The sequence below is a fragment of the Gracilinanus agilis genome, chromosome 6 (genome assembly GCF_016433145.1).
Source record: "Gracilinanus agilis isolate LMUSP501 chromosome 6, AgileGrace, whole genome shotgun sequence".
Taxonomy (NCBI): Eukaryota; Metazoa; Chordata; class Mammalia; order Didelphimorphia; family Didelphidae; genus Gracilinanus; species Gracilinanus agilis.
The window spans coordinates 44,894,873-44,914,210 of NC_058135.1; the positions used below are offsets into that span (position 1 = coordinate 44,894,873).

At 36.6% G+C, this 19,338-nt stretch overlaps 1 protein-coding gene across 1 annotated transcript in view; it reads right to left on the reverse strand.

The window, feature by feature from the left end:
- Nucleotides 1-13,711: 13,711 nt before the first annotated feature.
- LOC123252229 (alcohol dehydrogenase S chain-like) overlaps nt 13,712-19,338 on the reverse strand; it is a 262,791-nt gene continuing 257,164 nt past the window's right edge. The window contains 1 exon segment of the mRNA XM_044681623.1: nt 13,712-14,031. Within this exon segment, the coding sequence (XP_044537558.1) occupies nt 13,712-14,031 (320 nt within the window).

The following is a 19,338-nucleotide window of genomic DNA, read 5'->3' on the forward strand; positions in this document are numbered from 1 at the left end:
CCTCCCAGAGAAACATCTCTTATAACAAAGACATTTTTTGAAAAGGGAGGTAGAAAAAAATTGGTATAATCAAAACATCAAAAAAAAAATCTGCTGTGGGGACAGCTGGGTGGCTCAATGGATTGAGAGCCAGGACTAGAGATGGAAAGTCCTGGGTTCAAATCCAGCCTCAGACACTTCCCAGCTGTGTGACCCAGGGCAAGTGACTTAACCCCCATTGCCTAGCCTTTACTGCTCTTCTAAGACTGAAGATTAGGGTTAAAAAATAAAAATAAAATAAAATAATAAAAAATCTTCTATTATGTGAAAATTCCATGCCCATGGACTTTCACCTCTGAGTAGAGGTCAGATGTCTTCTTGAAACTTTTCTTTTTCTAACAAAGAATAAAAGAAAAAAAATGAAACTTCTTTGGTGCCACTTACCCATTATAATTTTACAACATTCAGTTTTATTTATTTGTTCTTTCCATTTACATATGTCATTGTGAATATCATTTTCCTGGCTTCATTTATGGTCTACCAGTTTATGTAAATCCATATTTTTCTGGATCCATCATGCTCATTTCAGTAATTGTACATTACTTTCACATACCATAATTTATTTAGTCATTCTACAATCAGTGGGCACCCACTTTATTTTTAGTTTTTTGCTACCACAAACAACACTGCTATAAATATTTTGGTATATATGGAGCCTTTCTTTCTGTCTGTGACCCCTTTGGGGTATATGGAAAATTAATATTGAATTGGAATATTTTCATGGAAAAATTCTCTTTTACCCTTCTATCCTCCAAGAACGATTTAATTCTAAGCTGAGGCTACATTCAATTTCTTACCCAATCTACAAAAATGAGTTACAAAAACTAAGATACACCTCTTCCTGTGATAAAGTAATGAGATAGAAATTGAGGTCTGTAAGATCAACTCCTCAGTTGCGATTTACAAAACAGACATATCTTGGAATGTCCAGGGAAGGGACTGAGTGATGAGTTCACAAGGGATATATATTGGCCTGAGTGAGACAAGTTTGGCCTCTCTTTGCCCCATTCTTTTGTACCTTTGGAATGTAGGGAGAGTCAACTAGGGAGAGCAGGATGTCTTGACCAGTCAATTAATAAATTAAGTTTCCCAAGAATTTCAATCATTACCCATAGTTTAATCTCCGGTAAAATGGTAATGGTATTTTAATCACTTTATTTGTATTATTACAAAGTGCTTTTCAGAATGGTTATTTCAGTTCCTAGCTCAATTAACAATGTGTTTGCTTATGCCTATCTATCTTCTAACAACCCCTCCAACATTGACTATTGCTGTTTTTAGTTATCTTTGTTAATTTGCTGGTATGAGGGGAAACATCAGAACTGTTTTAATGTGCATTTCCCTTTTGATTAGTTGTTTGTAGCATTTTTTCTTTCATATGGTTGTTAATTGTTTTCAGTACTTTTGACAACTGTTTGTTGTCTTTGACTATTTAGGAATGGCTTTTGGTCTTAATTATTTGTTATTTGTGTATGGACATACACATATACATTGTATGTCAAACCCTCATGTGTGTTTTGGCTATAAGGATTCTTTCTGAAAGATTGCTTCCCATCTTATCCAAAATTAATTAATTTTGTTTGTGTAAAAGGTTTTAAAAATTTGTGTAATTAAAATTATCTATTTTATCTTTTATAATTGTTCTTATTCCTTGTTTGATTAAGAAATCATCACCGATCCTTAGTTATGAAATGTATATGGTCCGCTTTTCTCCCAAACTTTTAATGGCATCATCCTTAATATTCAGGTTACATTTCCATTTTGAATCCATTGTGGATATGATGTAACAGGTTAGTCTGAGCCTGCTTTTTATCAGACTGCTTTCTAGTTTTCTCAGCAAATTCTGAGCAAATAAAACGTCTTTCTTAAAAGGTCAGAAGGGATTGTTTCAAAATATGAGCTCATAGCTAATGATGTATTAAAGGAGATAAGAATCATTTCTTGGCAGAATCGAAGTCAGCAATATTAAGGCATGGCAGAACCTTAAGGCCAAATATTAACAGTGTTCTCTAACTCGCATTTTAGCCTTATTTCTAAGAACACTTCCCCTCTTCTCAATTAAAGGGCTGTTTTCCTGGGCAATTCCTGTTTAGCTCTTACCTTTTTGTTTACATTATTCTTTTCATGTATGTCCTCATTCCTTCACTTCAGCAGCTACGTTAGAGTGACCTATTTCACTGCCCCTGCATGGTGTCCTCTGATGCATGCACTTCTGGTTTCTGGGTGGGGAGGTCCTAGGTTAGCATCTTTGACAGAAATATAAGCAACTCCTATCACCTGGAAGTCTCTCCTCTACCCTACAATTAACAATAGTGGCACACCCTTTTTGGCCAGCTAAGCAGTTGTTCTGGGTCCCTGGCAAATAGGCAGATAATGATCTAGATGATGAAATTTTTCCAGACATGAATTATAGCTTGATGTAGAAAACAGGGAATCAAGTTTGAAGATAGAAGATCTAATTTCAAGTTCTAGTTCTAATATTGGCTAATTACAGGACCCTCAGCAAGCACTCTGAACCATTTGTTCTTTACTTGTATAATGGTGTTAATAGTACTGGAATTGCCCTCGTAACTTTTTGTTTTTTTTTTTCACCTTCAAAGATTAGGTTCAGGATTCTTGACTTTTCCCAACTTTCTGTTTTGCAAATATCTACCATTGTGTATCCCAACTCAGAAAATATAGCCAGTGGCAGTGTACAACTAAGACTTCTTGTAATGTGATGAAATCTAACGATTTTAATTCAATCTAACAAAAAATACAGGTTGCAAATTTTCAGTTTTCATGTAAGTCATTTAGGTTGGGAGAAGTTTAAAACATTAAACTGTTAACTTGGCACATTCAAAGCAGAACTCACGATCCTTCTGCCTGAAGCGTCCCCTTTTCCAAAATTTCCTATTACTGTTGATGGCTTCTTCCCTGTCATACAGAATAATAACTATTGTGGTATTCCTGATTCCTTTCACTCTCTCATCCCACATATACAACCTGTTATCAGGCCCTATTATTTCTGCCCTTAGAATATTTCTCATAAATGCCCATTTCTCTCTACTCACACTGTCACTGTTTTTGTAGAGATTCTCATCATCTCATTCCTGGATTATTACAATGCCTTTGGATTGATCTCCCTGACTTACAAGTCTCTCCATCGTAATCCATCTTCCACTCAGCTACCAAAGTCATTTTCCTGAAATACATTCTGATCTTGACACTCTCACCCCACTCAGTGATCTGTAATATCTCCCCATTACCTCCAGAATAAAATTTAAAAGCCTCTACTATTTAAGAGTTCTTTATAACCCGGTGTCTTTCTATCATTTCAGTCTTTTTACACTTTCCTTCTCTCTGGGTACCCTACCCTTTAGTGACACCATCCAATTTGCTGTTCCTCCCCACAAGACATTCCATCTGCCCACTCCCTGGCTCTTCACAAAGTGTCCCCTATTTGGGGTGTGCTTGTCTTTTTCACCTAATTTTCTGGTTGTTCTTTGCTCAAATCTCACCTACCACTGGAGGCTATTCTTAGTCTTCCCCCATGCTAGTAACTTCCTTCTGAGATTACTTTCCACTTATACTGTGTACACACACACACACACACACACACACACACACACACACACAGTACATATATTCACACTCAAATGGAGAGACAGGATGTGAATACAGCAATGATAGGCACATACATGCACAATTACACACAAGTACACATGCACACATACATATGTATTTCTGTGCTGTCTGTCCATTAGAGTGTGAACTCTTAGAAAGCAGAAGCATGCTCTTGCCTTTATGTCTTTAGCACTTAATACATTGCCTGACTTTATAGTAGAAGCTTAATAAATGCTCATCAACTGACTGGCACTACAGTACAAAGCTTCTTGTGTGTCTGCATAGCCTAAACAATTGATTAAGTCACGATTGATATAGAAGTATGACAAAACTGAATATAATCACTTTATGTATTTACATTATATGTGGAATTCATCATGTCAGGCTGGATAATTAAAAAATCACAATGGAGGTGGCCAGTAGGAACATGCACAATCTCAGATATGCACAATAACACTTGGATGCAGAAAATAAAGAATTAAGAAAGAGGAGAACGCAAAAGTTGGCTTGAAACAATATAAAAAAAAATCTAAAATTGAGGAAGTTAGATTGCACCTTGGAGAGAACTCCAAGCCTGGAATTGGGAGGATCTGGGTTCAAATCTGACTTCAGATACTTTTTTTTTTTTAATTTTTAGAAAAATTTTTCCATGGTTACATGATTCATGTTCTTGCTCTCTCTCCCCCCCATCCCCCCATCCCCCAGCAGCTGATGCACATTTCCACTGGTTTCTTCCTGTGTCATCGATGAAAACCTATTTCCATATTATTGATAATTGTTCTAGGGTGGTCATTAATAGGTCTACATCCTAATCATGTCCACATCAACCCATGTTGTTCAAGCCTTTGTTTTTCTTCTCTGTTTCCACTCCTGCAGTTCTTCCTCTGAATGTGGGTAGTGTTCTTTACCATAAATCCCTCAGAGCTGTCTTGTGTCATTGCATTGCTGCTGGTACAGAAGTCCATTACATTCGATTTTATCACAGTGTATCAGTCTCTGTGTACAACGTTCTCCTGGTTCTGCTTCTTTCACTCTGCATCAATTCCTGGAGGTCTTTCCAGTTCACATGGAATTCCTCCAATTCTTTATTCCTTTGAGCACAATAGTATTCCATCACCAACAGATACCACAATTTGTTCAGCCATTCCCCAATTGATGGGCATCACCTCATTTTCTAGTTTTTTTGCCACCACAAAGAGCACGGCTATAAATATTTTTGTACATGTCTTTTTCCCTATAATCTCTTTGGAGTACAAACCCAGCAGTGACATGGCTGGATCAAAGGTATTCTTCTAGCGCTCAAATTGCCATCCAGAATGGTTGTATCAATTCAAAACTCCACCAGCAATGTATTAATGTCCCAATTTTGCCACATCTCCTCCAACATTCATTATACTCCCCTGCTGTCATTTTAGCCAGTCTGCTGGGTGTGAGGTGACACCTCAGAGTTGTTTTGATGTGCATTTCTCTAATTATTAGAGATTTAGAATACTTTCTCATGCGTTTCTTGATAGTTTTGATTTCTTTATCTGAAAATTGCCTATTCATGTCCCTTGCCCATTTATCAATTGGAGAATGGCTTGATTTATTGTACAATTGATTTAGCTCCTTGTATATTTGAGTATTTAGACAAGAGCCCAACTTTTGTGGCAAAAATCCACTATTTGACAAAAACTGCTGGAAAAATTGGAAAACAATATGGGAGAGATTACATTTAGATCAACATCTCACACCCTACACAAAGATAAATTCAGAGTGGGTGAATGACTTGAATATAAAGAAGGAAACTATAAGAAAATTAGGTGAACACAGAATAGTATACTTGTCAGATCTCTGGAAAGGAAAGATTTTAAAACTAAGCAAGAGTTAGAAAAAATTACAAAATGTAAAATAAATAATTTTGATTACATTAAATTAAAAAGTTTTCGTACAAACAAACAAAAACAATGCAACTAAAATCAGAAGGGAAACAACAAACTGGAAAAAAATCTTTATAACAAAAAACTCAGATACTTTTTAGCTGTGTAACCCTGAGTAAGTTATTTAACTCTGCCTCGCCATCACCATTCCTGCCTTGGAACTGATTCTTACTATTTCTTTTTTTTCTTTTTTAATTTTTTTCTTTTAAACCCTTAACTTCTGTTTATTGGTTCCTAGGTGGAAGAGTGGTAAGGGTGGGCAATGGGGGTCAAGTGACTTGCCCAGGGTCACACAGGTGGGCAGTGTCTGAGGCCGGATTTGAACCTAGGACCTCCTGTCTCTAGGCCTGGCTCTCAATCCACTGAGCTACCCAGCTGCCCCCTGATTCTTACTATTGATTTGAGTACAGTAGGCAAGAGTTTAAAAAACAAAATAAAAACTAAGATCATGGCAGCTGGTCTAATCATTTCTTGGCCAATAGAAGGAGAAGAAATGGAAGCAGTGCCAAATCTTATATTCTTAAGCTTGAAGATCCCTGCAGAAGGTGATTACAGCCATGAAATGAAAAGACACTTGCTCCTTAGAAGGAAAACTGGAAAATCTGGATGGCACATTATGTGACCAGAAAATTAATCACTAATAGCTTAATCAATACTTTGAATGTGATTTTTAGAAATTTAACTGTAGACTTCTGGGCTAAGATGGCTGCAGAGAAGAGGGAAGGGGCTCTTTCTCCTCACCACCAACCAATGTGAAAAGCCTCAAAAAAAGACAAGGAGCAGTATCAGATGATCAAAGGGGCTCTACTGCAGGGTGCTGACTCGAAGGTAAGCAGGACTTGGGCATTTACATGCTATAAGGGGATAAAACTACTCATACCAAAGGAAGAACTGATCACTCTTCCTCCCCTACACCTACCATACCAAGGTCAGAGTGAGCACACTAGAGGCAGAGTGAGGGCAATTGATAGGTTCTTGTGGGGGGGGCTGGCTAGGGACACCTACCCCTGAGAGCAGCAACACTCAGGATCCCAGAAGGCTGAGAAACATGGAGCTTGGGTGTAGAGACAGGGCAGAGAGGGGCTGTCCATAGCAGATGTGAAGACTAAAAAATAACCTCAAGTCAAAACCTCTGATGTTCAGTACAAAGAGAGCTGCCTACCCTCCTCATGCAGACTTCTGGCTGGGAAGGGAAGAGAAAACTAACCTAGTAATGGCCAGCAATGCCCAAAAAATACAATTCATAACCACCAAAAAAAAAAAATAAGAAAAAGCCTTTGACTCCGGTTAATTTCTACATAGAGAAACAACAAACTACAGAGAAGATAGCAGAAGATGACAAATGAGCAAACACATCCAAACCTTCAAAAAAATGGAAATTGGTCACAAGCTCTTTAAGAAATCAGGCTGGAATTTGAGAACCAAGTTAAAAATATAGGAGAAAATTGGGAAGAAAAGTGGGAAATAGTTCAAAAAGAAAATAACAGTTTAAAAGATAGACTATCCCACTTAGAAAATGAGGTCCAGAAATAAAAAAAAGATAAGCAAATTGAAGACCAGAAATGACCTGCTAGAAGCCATGAAAAGCAGGAAAGACCATACTGAAAAGGAAATGAAAAGATTATAGTGGAAAACCAGTCTTTAAAGACTAGAATTGGGCAAGAAGAAGCTAATGATCTCACAAGACAGCAAGAATTTATAAAGCAAAGTCAAAAGACTGACAAAATAGAAGAAACATGAAATATCTCACTGAGAAAATGACTGAGCAGGAAAAGTGGTCTAGAAGAGACAATTTGAGAATCACTAGTCTACCTGAAAAATTCAGAAATGAACAGAAACCTTGGCATCATACTACAAGAAATTATCCAAGAAAACTACTCTGATGTTCTTGAACAAGAGGGCAAAATAGACGCTGAAAGAGTCCATAGATCACCCTCTACATTAAATCCTCAAAAGACAACCACCAGAAATGTAATTACCAAATTCAAGAACTTCCAAGCTCAGGAGAAAATATTACAAGAAGCTAGAAAGAGACAATTCAGATATCAAGGAAACACCAATCAGGATTACACAGGATCTGGCAGCCTCCACATTAAACGACCATGAAGCTTGGAATATGATATTCAGAAAGGCAAGCAAATTGGGTCTACAATCAAGGACCCATCAAAACTGACTATATCCTTAAAGGAAAAGTATGGGCATTTAACAAAATAGAAGATTTCCAAGTATTTGTAAAGAAAAGACCAGAACTAAATGGGAAATTTGATGACCAAATACAAAACTCAAGAGAAACATGAAAAGGTAAACAAGAAAGAAGGGAAAATATTTTTTAAGGGCTTCAGTAAGGTCAAATTGTTTATATTCTTTTTTTTTAATTTTTTAATCATTTATTAATATTCATTTTTACATGATTCATTTACATGATTCAAGCTCCTATTTTCCTCTTCACCCCCCCGCATTCCCCCCGCTCATGGCCGGCACATGTTTCCACTGGTTTTATCATGTGTCCTTGTTCAAGACCTATTTCCAAATTGTTGATAGTTGCATTGGTGTGGTCGTTTCGTGTCTACATCCCCAATCATGTCTGCCTCAACCCATATATTCAAGCAGTTGTTTTTCTTATATGTTTCCTCTCCTGCAGATCTTCCTCTGAATGTGGGTAGCGTTCTTTACCATAAATCCCTCAGAGCTGTCCTGTGTCATTGCTTTCTGCTGTTACAGAAGTCCATTACATTCGATTTTACCATAGTATGTCAGTCTCTGTGTACAGTGTTCTTCTGGCTCTGATCCTTTCACTCTGCAGCAGTTCCTGGAGGTCTTTCCAGTTCACCTGGAACTCCTCTAGTTTATTATTCCTTTGAGCACAATAGTATTCCATCACCAGCATATACCACAATTTGTTCAGCCATTCCCCAATTGAAGGACATACCCTCATTTTCCAGTTCTTTGTCACTACAAAAAGCGCAGCTATAAATATTTTCATACAAGTCTGTTTATCTATGATCTCTTTGGGGTACAAACCCAACAATGGTATGGCTGGATCAAAGGGCAGGCATTCTTTTATAGCCCTTTGAGCATAGTTCCAAATTGCCAGCCAGAATGGTTGGATCAGTTCACAACTCCACCAGCAATGCATTGATGTCCCAATTTTGCCACATCCCCTCCAGCATTCATTACTCTCCCCTTCTTTCATTTTAGCCAATCTGCTAGGTGTGAGGTGATACCTCAGAGTTGTTTTGATTTGCATTTCTCTAATTATTAGAGATTTAGAACACTTTCTCATGTGCTTATTGATACTTTTGATTTCTTTACCTGAAAATTGCCTATTCATGTCTCTTGCCCATTTATCAAGTGGGGAATGGCTTGACTTTTTATACAATTGATTTAACTCCTGGTATATTTGAGTAATTAGACCCCTATCAGAGGTTTTTGTTATAAAGATTTTTTCCCAATTTGTTGTTTCCCTTCTGATTTTGACTACATTGTTTTTGTTTGTACAAAAGCTTTTTAGCTTAATATAATCAAAACCATTTAATTTACATTTTGTAATTTTCTCTAACTCCTGCTTGGTTTTAAAATCTTTCCTTTCCCAGAGATCTGACAGGTATACTATTTTGTGTTCACTTAACTTATTTATAGTTTCCCTCTTTATATTCAAGTCATTCACCCATTCTGAATTTATCTTGGTGTAGGGTGTAAGATGTTGATCTAAACCTAATCTCTTCCATGTTGTTTTCCAAATTTCCCAACAGTTTTTGTCAAATAGTGGATTCATGTCCCAAAAGTTGGGCTCTTTGGGTTTATCATACACTGTTTTGCTGATATCATTTACCCCAAGTCTATTCCAGTGATTCTTCCTTCTATCTCTTAGCCAGAACCATATTGTTTTCTTTCTTTTCTTTTTTTTTTTTTAAACCCTTGTACTTCGGTGTATTGTCTCATAGGTGGAAGATTGGTAAGGGTGGGCAATGGGGGTCAAGTGACTTGCCCAGGGGCACACAGCTGGGAAGTGTCTGAGGCTGGGTTTGAACCTAGGACCTCCTGTCTCTAGGCCTGACTCTCACTCCACTGAGCTACCCAGCTTCCCCTCCAGTACCATATTGTTTTAATGACTGCTGCTTTATAGTATAGTTTAATATCTGGTACTGCTAGGCCCTCTTCCTTCACATTTTTTTTTCATTATTTCCCTTGATATTCTTGATCTTTTGTTATTCCAAATGAAATTTGTTATAGTTTTTCCTAATTCAGTAAAGAAGTTTTTTGGTAATTTGATAGGTATGGCACTAAATAGGTAAATTAATTTGGGTAGGATGGTAATTTTTATTATGTTAGCTCGTCCTACCCATGAGTAATCAATATTTTTCCAATTGTTTAGATCTAGTTTTAATCGTTTGGAAAGTGTTTTGTAGTTGTTTTCGTATAATTGCTGTGTTTGTTTTGGTAGATAGATTCCCAAGTATTTTATATTGTCTAGGGTAATTTTAAATGGTGTTTCTCTTTCTACCTCTTGCTGCTGTGGTGTGTTGGAAATATATAGAAATGCTGATGATTTATGTACATTTATTTTGTATCCTGCAACTTTGCTAAAGTTGTTAATTATATCTACAAGCTTCTTAGTTGATTCTCTAGGATTTTTTAAGTAGACCATCATATCATCTGCAAAGAGTGATAGCTTAGTCTCCTCGTTGCCTATTTTGATACCTTCAATTTCTTTTTCTTCTCTAATTGCTACTGCTAGTGTTTCTAGTACTATGTTGAATAATAGAGGTGATAATGGGCATCCTTGTTTCACTCCTGATCTCATTGGGAAGGCTTCTAATTTATCCCCATTGCATATAATGCTTGTAGATGGTTTTAGATATACAGTTTATTATTTTTAGGAAAGGTCCTTCTATTCCTATACTTTTCAGTGTTTTCAATAGGAATGGATGCTGTATTTTGTCAAAGGCTTTTTCAGCATCTATTGAGATAATCACGTGATTTTTGTTTGTTAGACTGTTGATATGGTTGCTCTTTAAATGTCTGATAGAATTCACTTGTGAATCCATCAGGTCCTGGTGATTTTTTCTTAGGGAGTTCTTTGATGGCTTGTTCAATTTCTATTTCTGATATGGGATTATTTAGGTATTCTATTTCTTCTGCTGTTAATATAGGCAATTTATATTTTTGTAAATATTCATCCATATCTCCTAAATTGTTATATTTCTTGCCATATAATTGGGCGAAATAGTTCTTAATGATTGCCTTAATTTCCCCTTCATTAGAGGTGAGGTCTCCCTTTTCATCTTTAATACTGTCAATTTGGTTTTCTTCTTTCCTTTTTTTTATTAGATTGTCCAGTACTTTGTCTATTTTATCTGTTTTATGAAATACCAGCTTCTAGTCTTATTTATTAATTCAATAGTTCTTTTACTTTCAATTTTATTAATTTCTCCCTTAATTTTTAATATTTCTAATTTAGTTTTCATCTGGGGGTTTTTAATTTGCTCGCTTTCTAATTTTTTGAGTTGCATGCCCAATTCATTAATCTCTGCCCTCCCTAATTTGTTAATATATGTACTCAAGGATATAAATTTCCCACTGAGTACTGCCTTGGCTGTATCCCACAGAGTTTGGTAGGATGTCTCATCATTGTCTTTCTCTTCAATGAAATTGTTGATTGTTTCTTTGATTTCTTCTTTGACAAATTGGTTTTGGAGAATCATATTGTTTAATTTCCAATTGGTTTTTGATTTGCCTATCCAGGTGCCCTTACTAATTATTATTTTTATTGCATTATGATCTGAGAAGGTTACATTTATTATATCTGCTCTTTTGCATTTGTTTGCAATGATTCTGTGCCCTATTACATGGTCAATCTTTGTGAATGTACCATGTAGAGCTGAAAAAAAGGTGTATTCCTTTTTGTCCCTATTTATTTTTCTCCACATATCAATTAAATCTAATTTTTCTAGGACTTCATTCACCTCTCTTACCTCTTTCTTATTTATTTTTTGGCTTGATTTATCTAGATCTGAAAGAGGAATATTTAGATCTTCCACTAGTATGGTTTTACTATCTATTTCCTTCTTGAGCTCTGCCAGTTTCTCCTTTATGAATCTGGATGCTATGCCACTTGGTGCATATATATTGAGCAGTGTTATTTCCTCATTGTTTATACTGCCTTTAATCAGGATGTAATGACCTTCCCTGTCTTTTTTAATCATATCTATTTTTACTTTGGATTTGTCAGAAATCATAATAGCCACTCCTGCCTTCTTTTTCTCGTTTGATGCCCAAAAGATTTTGCTCAAGCCCTTAACCTTAAACTTGTGTATATCTACCCTCCTCATATGTCTTTCTTGTAGACAACATATGGTAGGATTTTGGTTTCTGATCCACTCTGCTATTTGCTTCTGTTTTATGAGCGAGTTCATCCCATTCACATTCAGAGTTACAATTAGCAGTTGTGCATTCACTGACATTTTTGTATCCTCCCCTGGACCCATTCCTTCTTCTTCCACTATTTTCTTTTAAACCAGTGATTTGCTTTGAGCCGGTATCCCTTATCCCCTCCATTGATTAACTTCCCTTTCTACCCCCTCCCTTGTTATTCCCCTCTTTTTATTTTTAAAGGCCTAATGAATTCCCTCCCCCTTCTTCTCCCCTCCCTTTTTTGACCTCCCCACTCCCTTGCTCCCTTTGGTTTATCCCTTCTGACTTACTCAGTAGGGTTAAGTAGAGTTTTTTATCCCAATGGATAATATAGTTACTCTTTCCTCTCCAGGTTGATTACACTGAGAGTAAGGTTTGAATATTACCTCTTAATGCTCTCTTCCTCTCCTTCTTATAATAGTATTTATCCCCTCCCCTTCCCATGCCCTCCTTGTGTTTAATAGAATATCCTATTTTTCTTATTCACTCAAATTTCTCTTGGTGTCCCCTACTGTTTCCCCCCTCTTTCCCACCTCCTATGTCATCTTAGACCATTTAGTATTCTGTCTTCTCCCTATGAGTTATTCTTCTGATTGCTATAAAAGTGAATATTGTAATAGTGAATAGAGTTCACTACAGAGATTGATACATAGCATTTCTCCACATAGGAATACATATAATTATATCTTATTTAAACCCTTAAAGAGTCAAATTAAAAAAATTATGAGTTTTCTTTCTTTCCCACCTTTTCATATTTCTCTGGATTTTTGTGGTTGGATATCAAACTTTCCATTTAGTCCTGGTCTCTTTTGTGCAAAAACTTGGAAATCTTCAATTTTGTTGAATGCCCATACTTTCCCCTGGAAGTATATAGTCAGTTTCAATATGTAGTTTATCCGTGGCTGAAGGCCCAGCTCTCTTGCCTTTCTGAATATCGTATTCCAAGCCTTGCGGTCTTTTAGCGTGGATGCTGCCAGATCCTGTGTGATCCTGATTGGTGCTCCTTGATATTTGAATTGTCTCTTTCTGGCTTTTTGTAAGATTTTTTTCTTTTACTTGAAAGCTCTTGAATTTGGCTATTATATTCCTTGGTGTTGACTTTTCTGTGTCCAGTGTAGAGGGTGATCTATGGATCCTTTCAATGTCTATATTGCCCTCTTGTTGTAGAACTTCAGGGCAATTTTGCTGAATAATTTCTTTAAGTATGGAGTCCAAGTTCCCATTAATTTCTGCCTTTTCAGGAAGACCAATGATTCTCAAATTGTCTCTTCTAGACCGGTTTTTTTGGTCTGTCACTTTCTCATTGAGATATTTCATGTTTCCTTCTATTTTATCAGTCTTTTGACTTTGTTTTATTTGTTCTTGTTGTCTTGAGACATCATTGGTTTCTAATTGTTCAATTCTAGCCTTTAGGGACTGGTTTTCCTTTTCAATCTGGTCATTTCTGGTGTTCAATTTGCTTATCAGTTCATTTGATTTCTGAGCCTCACTTTCCAATTGCAAAATTCTGCCTTTTAAGCTGTTATTTTCTTTCCAGATCTCTTCCATCTTCTTCAAAATCTCAGTTTTGAACTCTTCCATAGCTTGTGACCAGTTTTTAATATTTTGAGAAAGTTTGGATACTTGTTTGTCCTCCTCTGTTGTCTGGATTTTCTCTGTGTAATAGTTGTTGAGTGCTCCAGAGTTTTTCTTGATAATCTTTTTCTTCTGGGTTTCCCTATGGCTTGCCATTGTTAGCTCAGCCCCTTCTCGGCTTTGTCTTCACACTCAGGGTCTGTCTGTGCTGTCTGGGCTTGGGAGGGCTCAGATCTCCCTGCTCTTGTGGTCGACTCTCCTGGTCGTCCCTGGTCTGCCCCTCTGCCTGAGACTCCCCCAGCAGTCCCAGGGTGCTGCCTCCACAGCCCCGCTTCAGTCCGCACTGGGTACCCACTCAAGGTCCAAGCCTGTGCTCGAGATCCCTGTCCATGCCGAGGGCACTGCCCCCATCCGCGCAGATGCTCAGTGAGGTCAGTGGGCTCGAGATCCCTGTCCATGCCCAGGGCGATGTCTTCACCTGTGCAGACGCTTGGGAAAGTCCGTGCGCTTGTGGTCCAGTCAGTGCTTAGGGCACTTCCCTCACCCGCGCCAGCTCTCAGGGAAGTCCGTGCGCGTTCTTTAGCTTCTTGGGGTCCTAGTTCTTGCTGTTCTCAGGAACAAGCCCTGGAGCTGCAGTGATTTACTGGGTGCCCCAATTCTATTTTTACTCTTGTGCATTGGCCTCTGGGCTGTACGTGGTGTGGGGGTGGGGGAGGGGCTTCTTCCTCTCACGTTTTAGTGAGAGTTGTTTCACCCCTTTAAATGCTCCGATTCCACGTACCTACAATGCTGCGCCCTGTTGTGGGGTCCCTTTGTACGTCTGGATTCATTTTTATGTCCCCTTGAGCAGTCCTGTATGCTTCACTTAGGAGAGATTGAGCAGCTGCTCCTTACTCTGCCGCCATCTTAACTGGAAGTCTGTTTATATTCTTATATGGAAAAATAATATTTGTAACTCTCAAAAACTGTATTCACTGCCATCCATAGTAGTTAGAAGAATTATCATAGAGATTGGAGTATACTAAGTGATTTAAGATGATATATTAAAAAAAGAAAAGGGGGGAAATAGAAGATGGTACTAAGAGAAAATAGAAGGAATAGAAATTTAATGTAATTATAGTAAGAATTTAGTCCCAGACAGAAATCTGAGTATGTAACCAGATTAAGAATGTAGTCCCAGAATAATACCAGAGTTATAACTTAAAGTATATGTATTGTTATAGTAATATAAAGTATGGTATCATATTTATTATAAAAGTATCAATTCATTCAAAAGTGTATCTTGGGCAAGATAGCTCACACAGGAAGCAGGGAGTCACCCAGAGGCCATGGAGCTCATGATATAAATCCTGGTACCGAGCCTCTAGCTCTGGATGTTACTCTGGAAGCCAGGAGAGCTCCTGAAATAGTCTTGGGGGGAGTGGAGTACAAATAAGAAACTATAAAAGTGAGTGTGTTTTGCAAAATGGGGTCCAAGATTTTGAACTATAGACCTCTGACCATGTGATTTCTCTGTCACAATAAAGCCAGATCTTTACCCAGAAGTGTCTCCCAGCATCTTATTTTTATACTACAAATCAGAGAGCTCACCTTGCTAACAAAGGTCTATATAATAAAAGTTATAGTTTTTCCAGTAACAATGTATGGTTGTAAGAGTAAGATGATAAAGAAAGCTGAGTGTTGCAGAATTGATGCCTTCAAACTGTGTCACTGGAGAAGACTTTTGTGAGTCCCTTGGACAGTAAGGAGATCAAATCAGTCAATATTTTAAGAAATGAATTTAGATTTTTCATTGGAAAGTCAAATATTGAGCTGAAGCTTAAATACTTTGGTCATATAATGAAATGGCAGGAGTCATTGGAAAAGACCTGATATTAGGAAAGATTGACAGCAAGAGGAGAAGGGATCAGTAAAGGATGAGATGGACAAGTAGTGTCAAGGAAGCAACAAACATGAGCTTAGACAGAGTTGGGCAGATAGTGAAGGACAGAAGAGCCTGATGTGCTAACATCCATGAGATTATGAAGAGTTGGAAATGACTCAACAACAATAAGAACAACCATTCATGGGTCCTCACCAACATTTTTATGTTTTATAGTGAGTTAGAGAACACAATTGGTTCAACACAAAAGCATTTGATGAAACAGTATATTAAGAAAGTGAATAATAAAGCATTTTCCTCATAAAATTTCAGGATACTTTCCTCTGAATGTGCACATATGGATACATATAGAGAACAAATATGGAAAAGCATAGATAAAAACAAGACACAGTCAGGATCAGCAAATAATAATGGTTCATATCCAGATTTTTTAGAAAAATTCTAATGTTTCCCCCAATTTCCTCTATAATCATTTGCTACATGTCCATGCTTTCTGTGACTAATCCATTTTGGTTGTTGAAAAATATCAGGCAGAAATGAAGTAGAAAGTTTAAGATATGTACTAGACCTATGATTTCATTGGTATAGCAGATTCTAGGATGGTGAAACTCCCTTTACAAGTGCAGGTTAGTACTTTCCTCACAACTTACAGTCTTCAAAATTTGCCTAGAACAAACAATTAAATGATTTATTCAAGGGTTATACAGTCCAATTATGTCAGAAGCGAATCTTGAACCTCGTATTTCTGGCTTCACAGTCAGCTTTTTTTCCATGCTGCTTCTCAGAGGCAAGTAACAAGTTAAATAACAGAACCTTTGACCTTGTCTGTTCAGTTGTTTTTCAGGTATTGTGTCTGACTCTTTGTTACCCTACTTTGGGTTTTCTTGGCAAAGATACTGGAGTGGTTTGCCATTTCCCTCTCCAGCTCATTTTTCTGATGAGGAAACTGAAGCAAATAGGGTTAAGTGAGTTTCCTGGGGTCACACAGCTAATATGTGTCTGTGTCAGATTTAAACTCACGAAGATGAGTGTTCTTGACTCCAAGACTGTCAAACACTGTGCATCTTATTTGCCTTTGGAAACTAAGCATCTAGCCAAAACTGGATCAGTGAATCTGACTGGGAAAATAAATGTATATTGTTTGTAGAGCATTATGTCACTTGCTTTACAAATATGGATATTTAGGCTTTTGTCTCACTAATTTGATGGAAATGAAGATTCATATTTACCAACAAAAGATTATTTAAGGTTGCAGTTGTTAATTGCAAAGCAAGTAGCTATATGTCTTTGAGTAGTAATGGTCAATTTGATAATTTTTGAGATCCATCTTTTATTTTTTTTGCATTGTCTCTTTTTTCCCCTAAAGAACATGTCAATGATGATGATCATGATAGAACTCAAAATATTATGATCCAGCTGAAGGGAATTTTTTTTCAGAGAATAAAACAATCACATTTGGAGTTCTCAGTCTGCCACTACCCTCAGACTTTATACTTCCTTTAAGACTCAGTTTTGGTGTCACCTGGTAGGGGAAGCTTCCTCTCCTAACCAATACTATTGTTGGGATCCCATGTTTTTCCCTCTTGATATTATCCTCCATTTATTTGTTTGTATATATGTTGTATCTTTCTAGTAGAGTGAAAACGCCTTTAGAGCAAAGACTTTTCTATTTTTAGATGTATTGTCATATTCCCTAGAGCTCTGCACATAGAAGTACATGATATTGTTTTTTAATGTAGATTGAAAATCATATGATAATACTTTGGAAGATAGTCCTGGGCTTCATGTTGTGCAGATGGAGGGAGATGTGACTTCTGATTGGCTGAGAGAATGCTGTTCCTTTCATTGGTTCAGTTTTCAAGAGCGAAGAATTTAGGTCTCAGAGTCTAGATTTCTGTAGGAAGATTGCTAGTTCTTACCTCATTCAAAAATTGAGAAGATGGGAATTCATCACCATCATACAATCATAAAAATATGGATGTAATCTTTTCATTGGGAAAAACAATCCCCTAAAAGTGCTCAGAATTTTATTTTCCTTTTGTTTTATCCAGGGGCAGGATCACTTGTAATGCTTTCTTTTGCAAATGTCTTTATTTTCTTATAGCAGTAGAGGTCATACAGAACTTATTATTACCAAACTTGTTTTGTTTAATAAATTTTTTACTAATTCCCTGAATAATAATTTTTGGGAAAGTTTAGTGAGAGTGGAGGGACCTGTAATTTTAACACTGTAGGCAACTCCTAGTGTGAAAATTCCTTCCACTAATACATATCTGCAACTCTCTTGTAACTTCAAGTCATGGTATAGATTTAGCAATAGAAGAGATCCTTAGAAGTCATCTAATCTGATCTCTTCAATTTACAGATGAGGAAAGTAAGGCCCAATGTCATAAAGGTAGTAAATGACAGTGCTAAAATTTGATGGCCTTTATTCCAAATCCAAGACTCCTTCCACTCTACTTTGCCTGGACCCTGTCACATTAAATAATTCATCCAAGGATGCACCACTGGTGTATATGATAAGGCTTGAACTCAGGTCTTTCTGATTCCAAGTCTAGCCCTCTAAGTAACCTCTCATGATACCAATGCAAATGAAAGATTATTAGATTTTGAAACATTCATTTTGTTAAAAAATTTACTCTATTCTAACTAAACTTCCCTCTAAATAGCAAAAGCTTTTAAATAAAATACATATTTTAAAATAATTTGAGTCACAAAAATTGGAATTCATAAATAAATTGCACTTGCATATATAAAGTAACATCATGTTATTTTATATCATAAAGTACTACTTAGAGATGGGAGTCCACTGACATGGCATATTCATATGAAACCAGATTATTTTCCCCCCAATGAATCATTTGATTTTTACTGATTTTCTCACTCTTTTCCATTTCAAAAAAGTCTTTGCTAGAAGAGAAAACACAGTCCTCTGTCACGTTATCTATAAAACTGAAGTGTGAGAATACATTTCTAGAAATAAACTTCTACTTCAGAAGTACAGGATAAAAGTTGAATTCTTTTGATTGTCTTGGTTAGAGCAAAGTTTTCCTTGTACTTACAGTTTCTATAAACATCAAAGCCCTTTATGATCGTTACATACATTTTCACTCATTAAAGAAGGGAGAAAATCAAGAGATGAGGGGGTGGGAGAGAAATGAAAGGGATTATAGAGGAGATACAAAGAAGTCAGCAAGGAGGAGAAGAGGTACGAGGGACATGGTAGAGAATTTATTGCTTAAAGATTAAAAGGGTACATAAGGGAGATTGTTAAAGGAAGGAGAAGGGGAAAATGAATGAAGGTTTTTTAGATGCAACAAGAGGGATCACATTGGAAAGAATACTCGTTTTGGAGTTGGAAGACTTTGGTTCAATCTCCTCCTCTGGTGCTTAATATTTGTGTGACCTTAGGGAAGTTACTTTAAACTCTGTGTCTCAGTTTCCTTGTCTTTAAAATAAGAGAGTTGGATTATAGGGCCTTAGTAGACTCTTATAGATTTAGATCTATGATATGATCTATAATATATGCTATATGCTAGAAAATGAGATATATAAAGAACATAGAACAGAATGAAGGGAAAACTTTTGTTCATCACAACATTTATTATTTTATTTTATTGAACACTGTGCCAGGTATCATGTTATGTGCTAAATTACAAATTTAATTCCTGCTCCCAAGGAACTTAGATTCTTAAAAAAATTTTTTTAAAGATATCATTTATTATTGCATGATATACTTCTCCCATCCCCATATCCCTTCACTTATTCCTTTCCAGAGAAAGAGGAAAAACAATCAGTGCAATCAGTTAAATCTCTCTCTCTCTCTCTCTCTCTCTCTCTCTCTCTCTCTCTCTCTCTATATATATATATATATATATATATATATATATATATATATATATA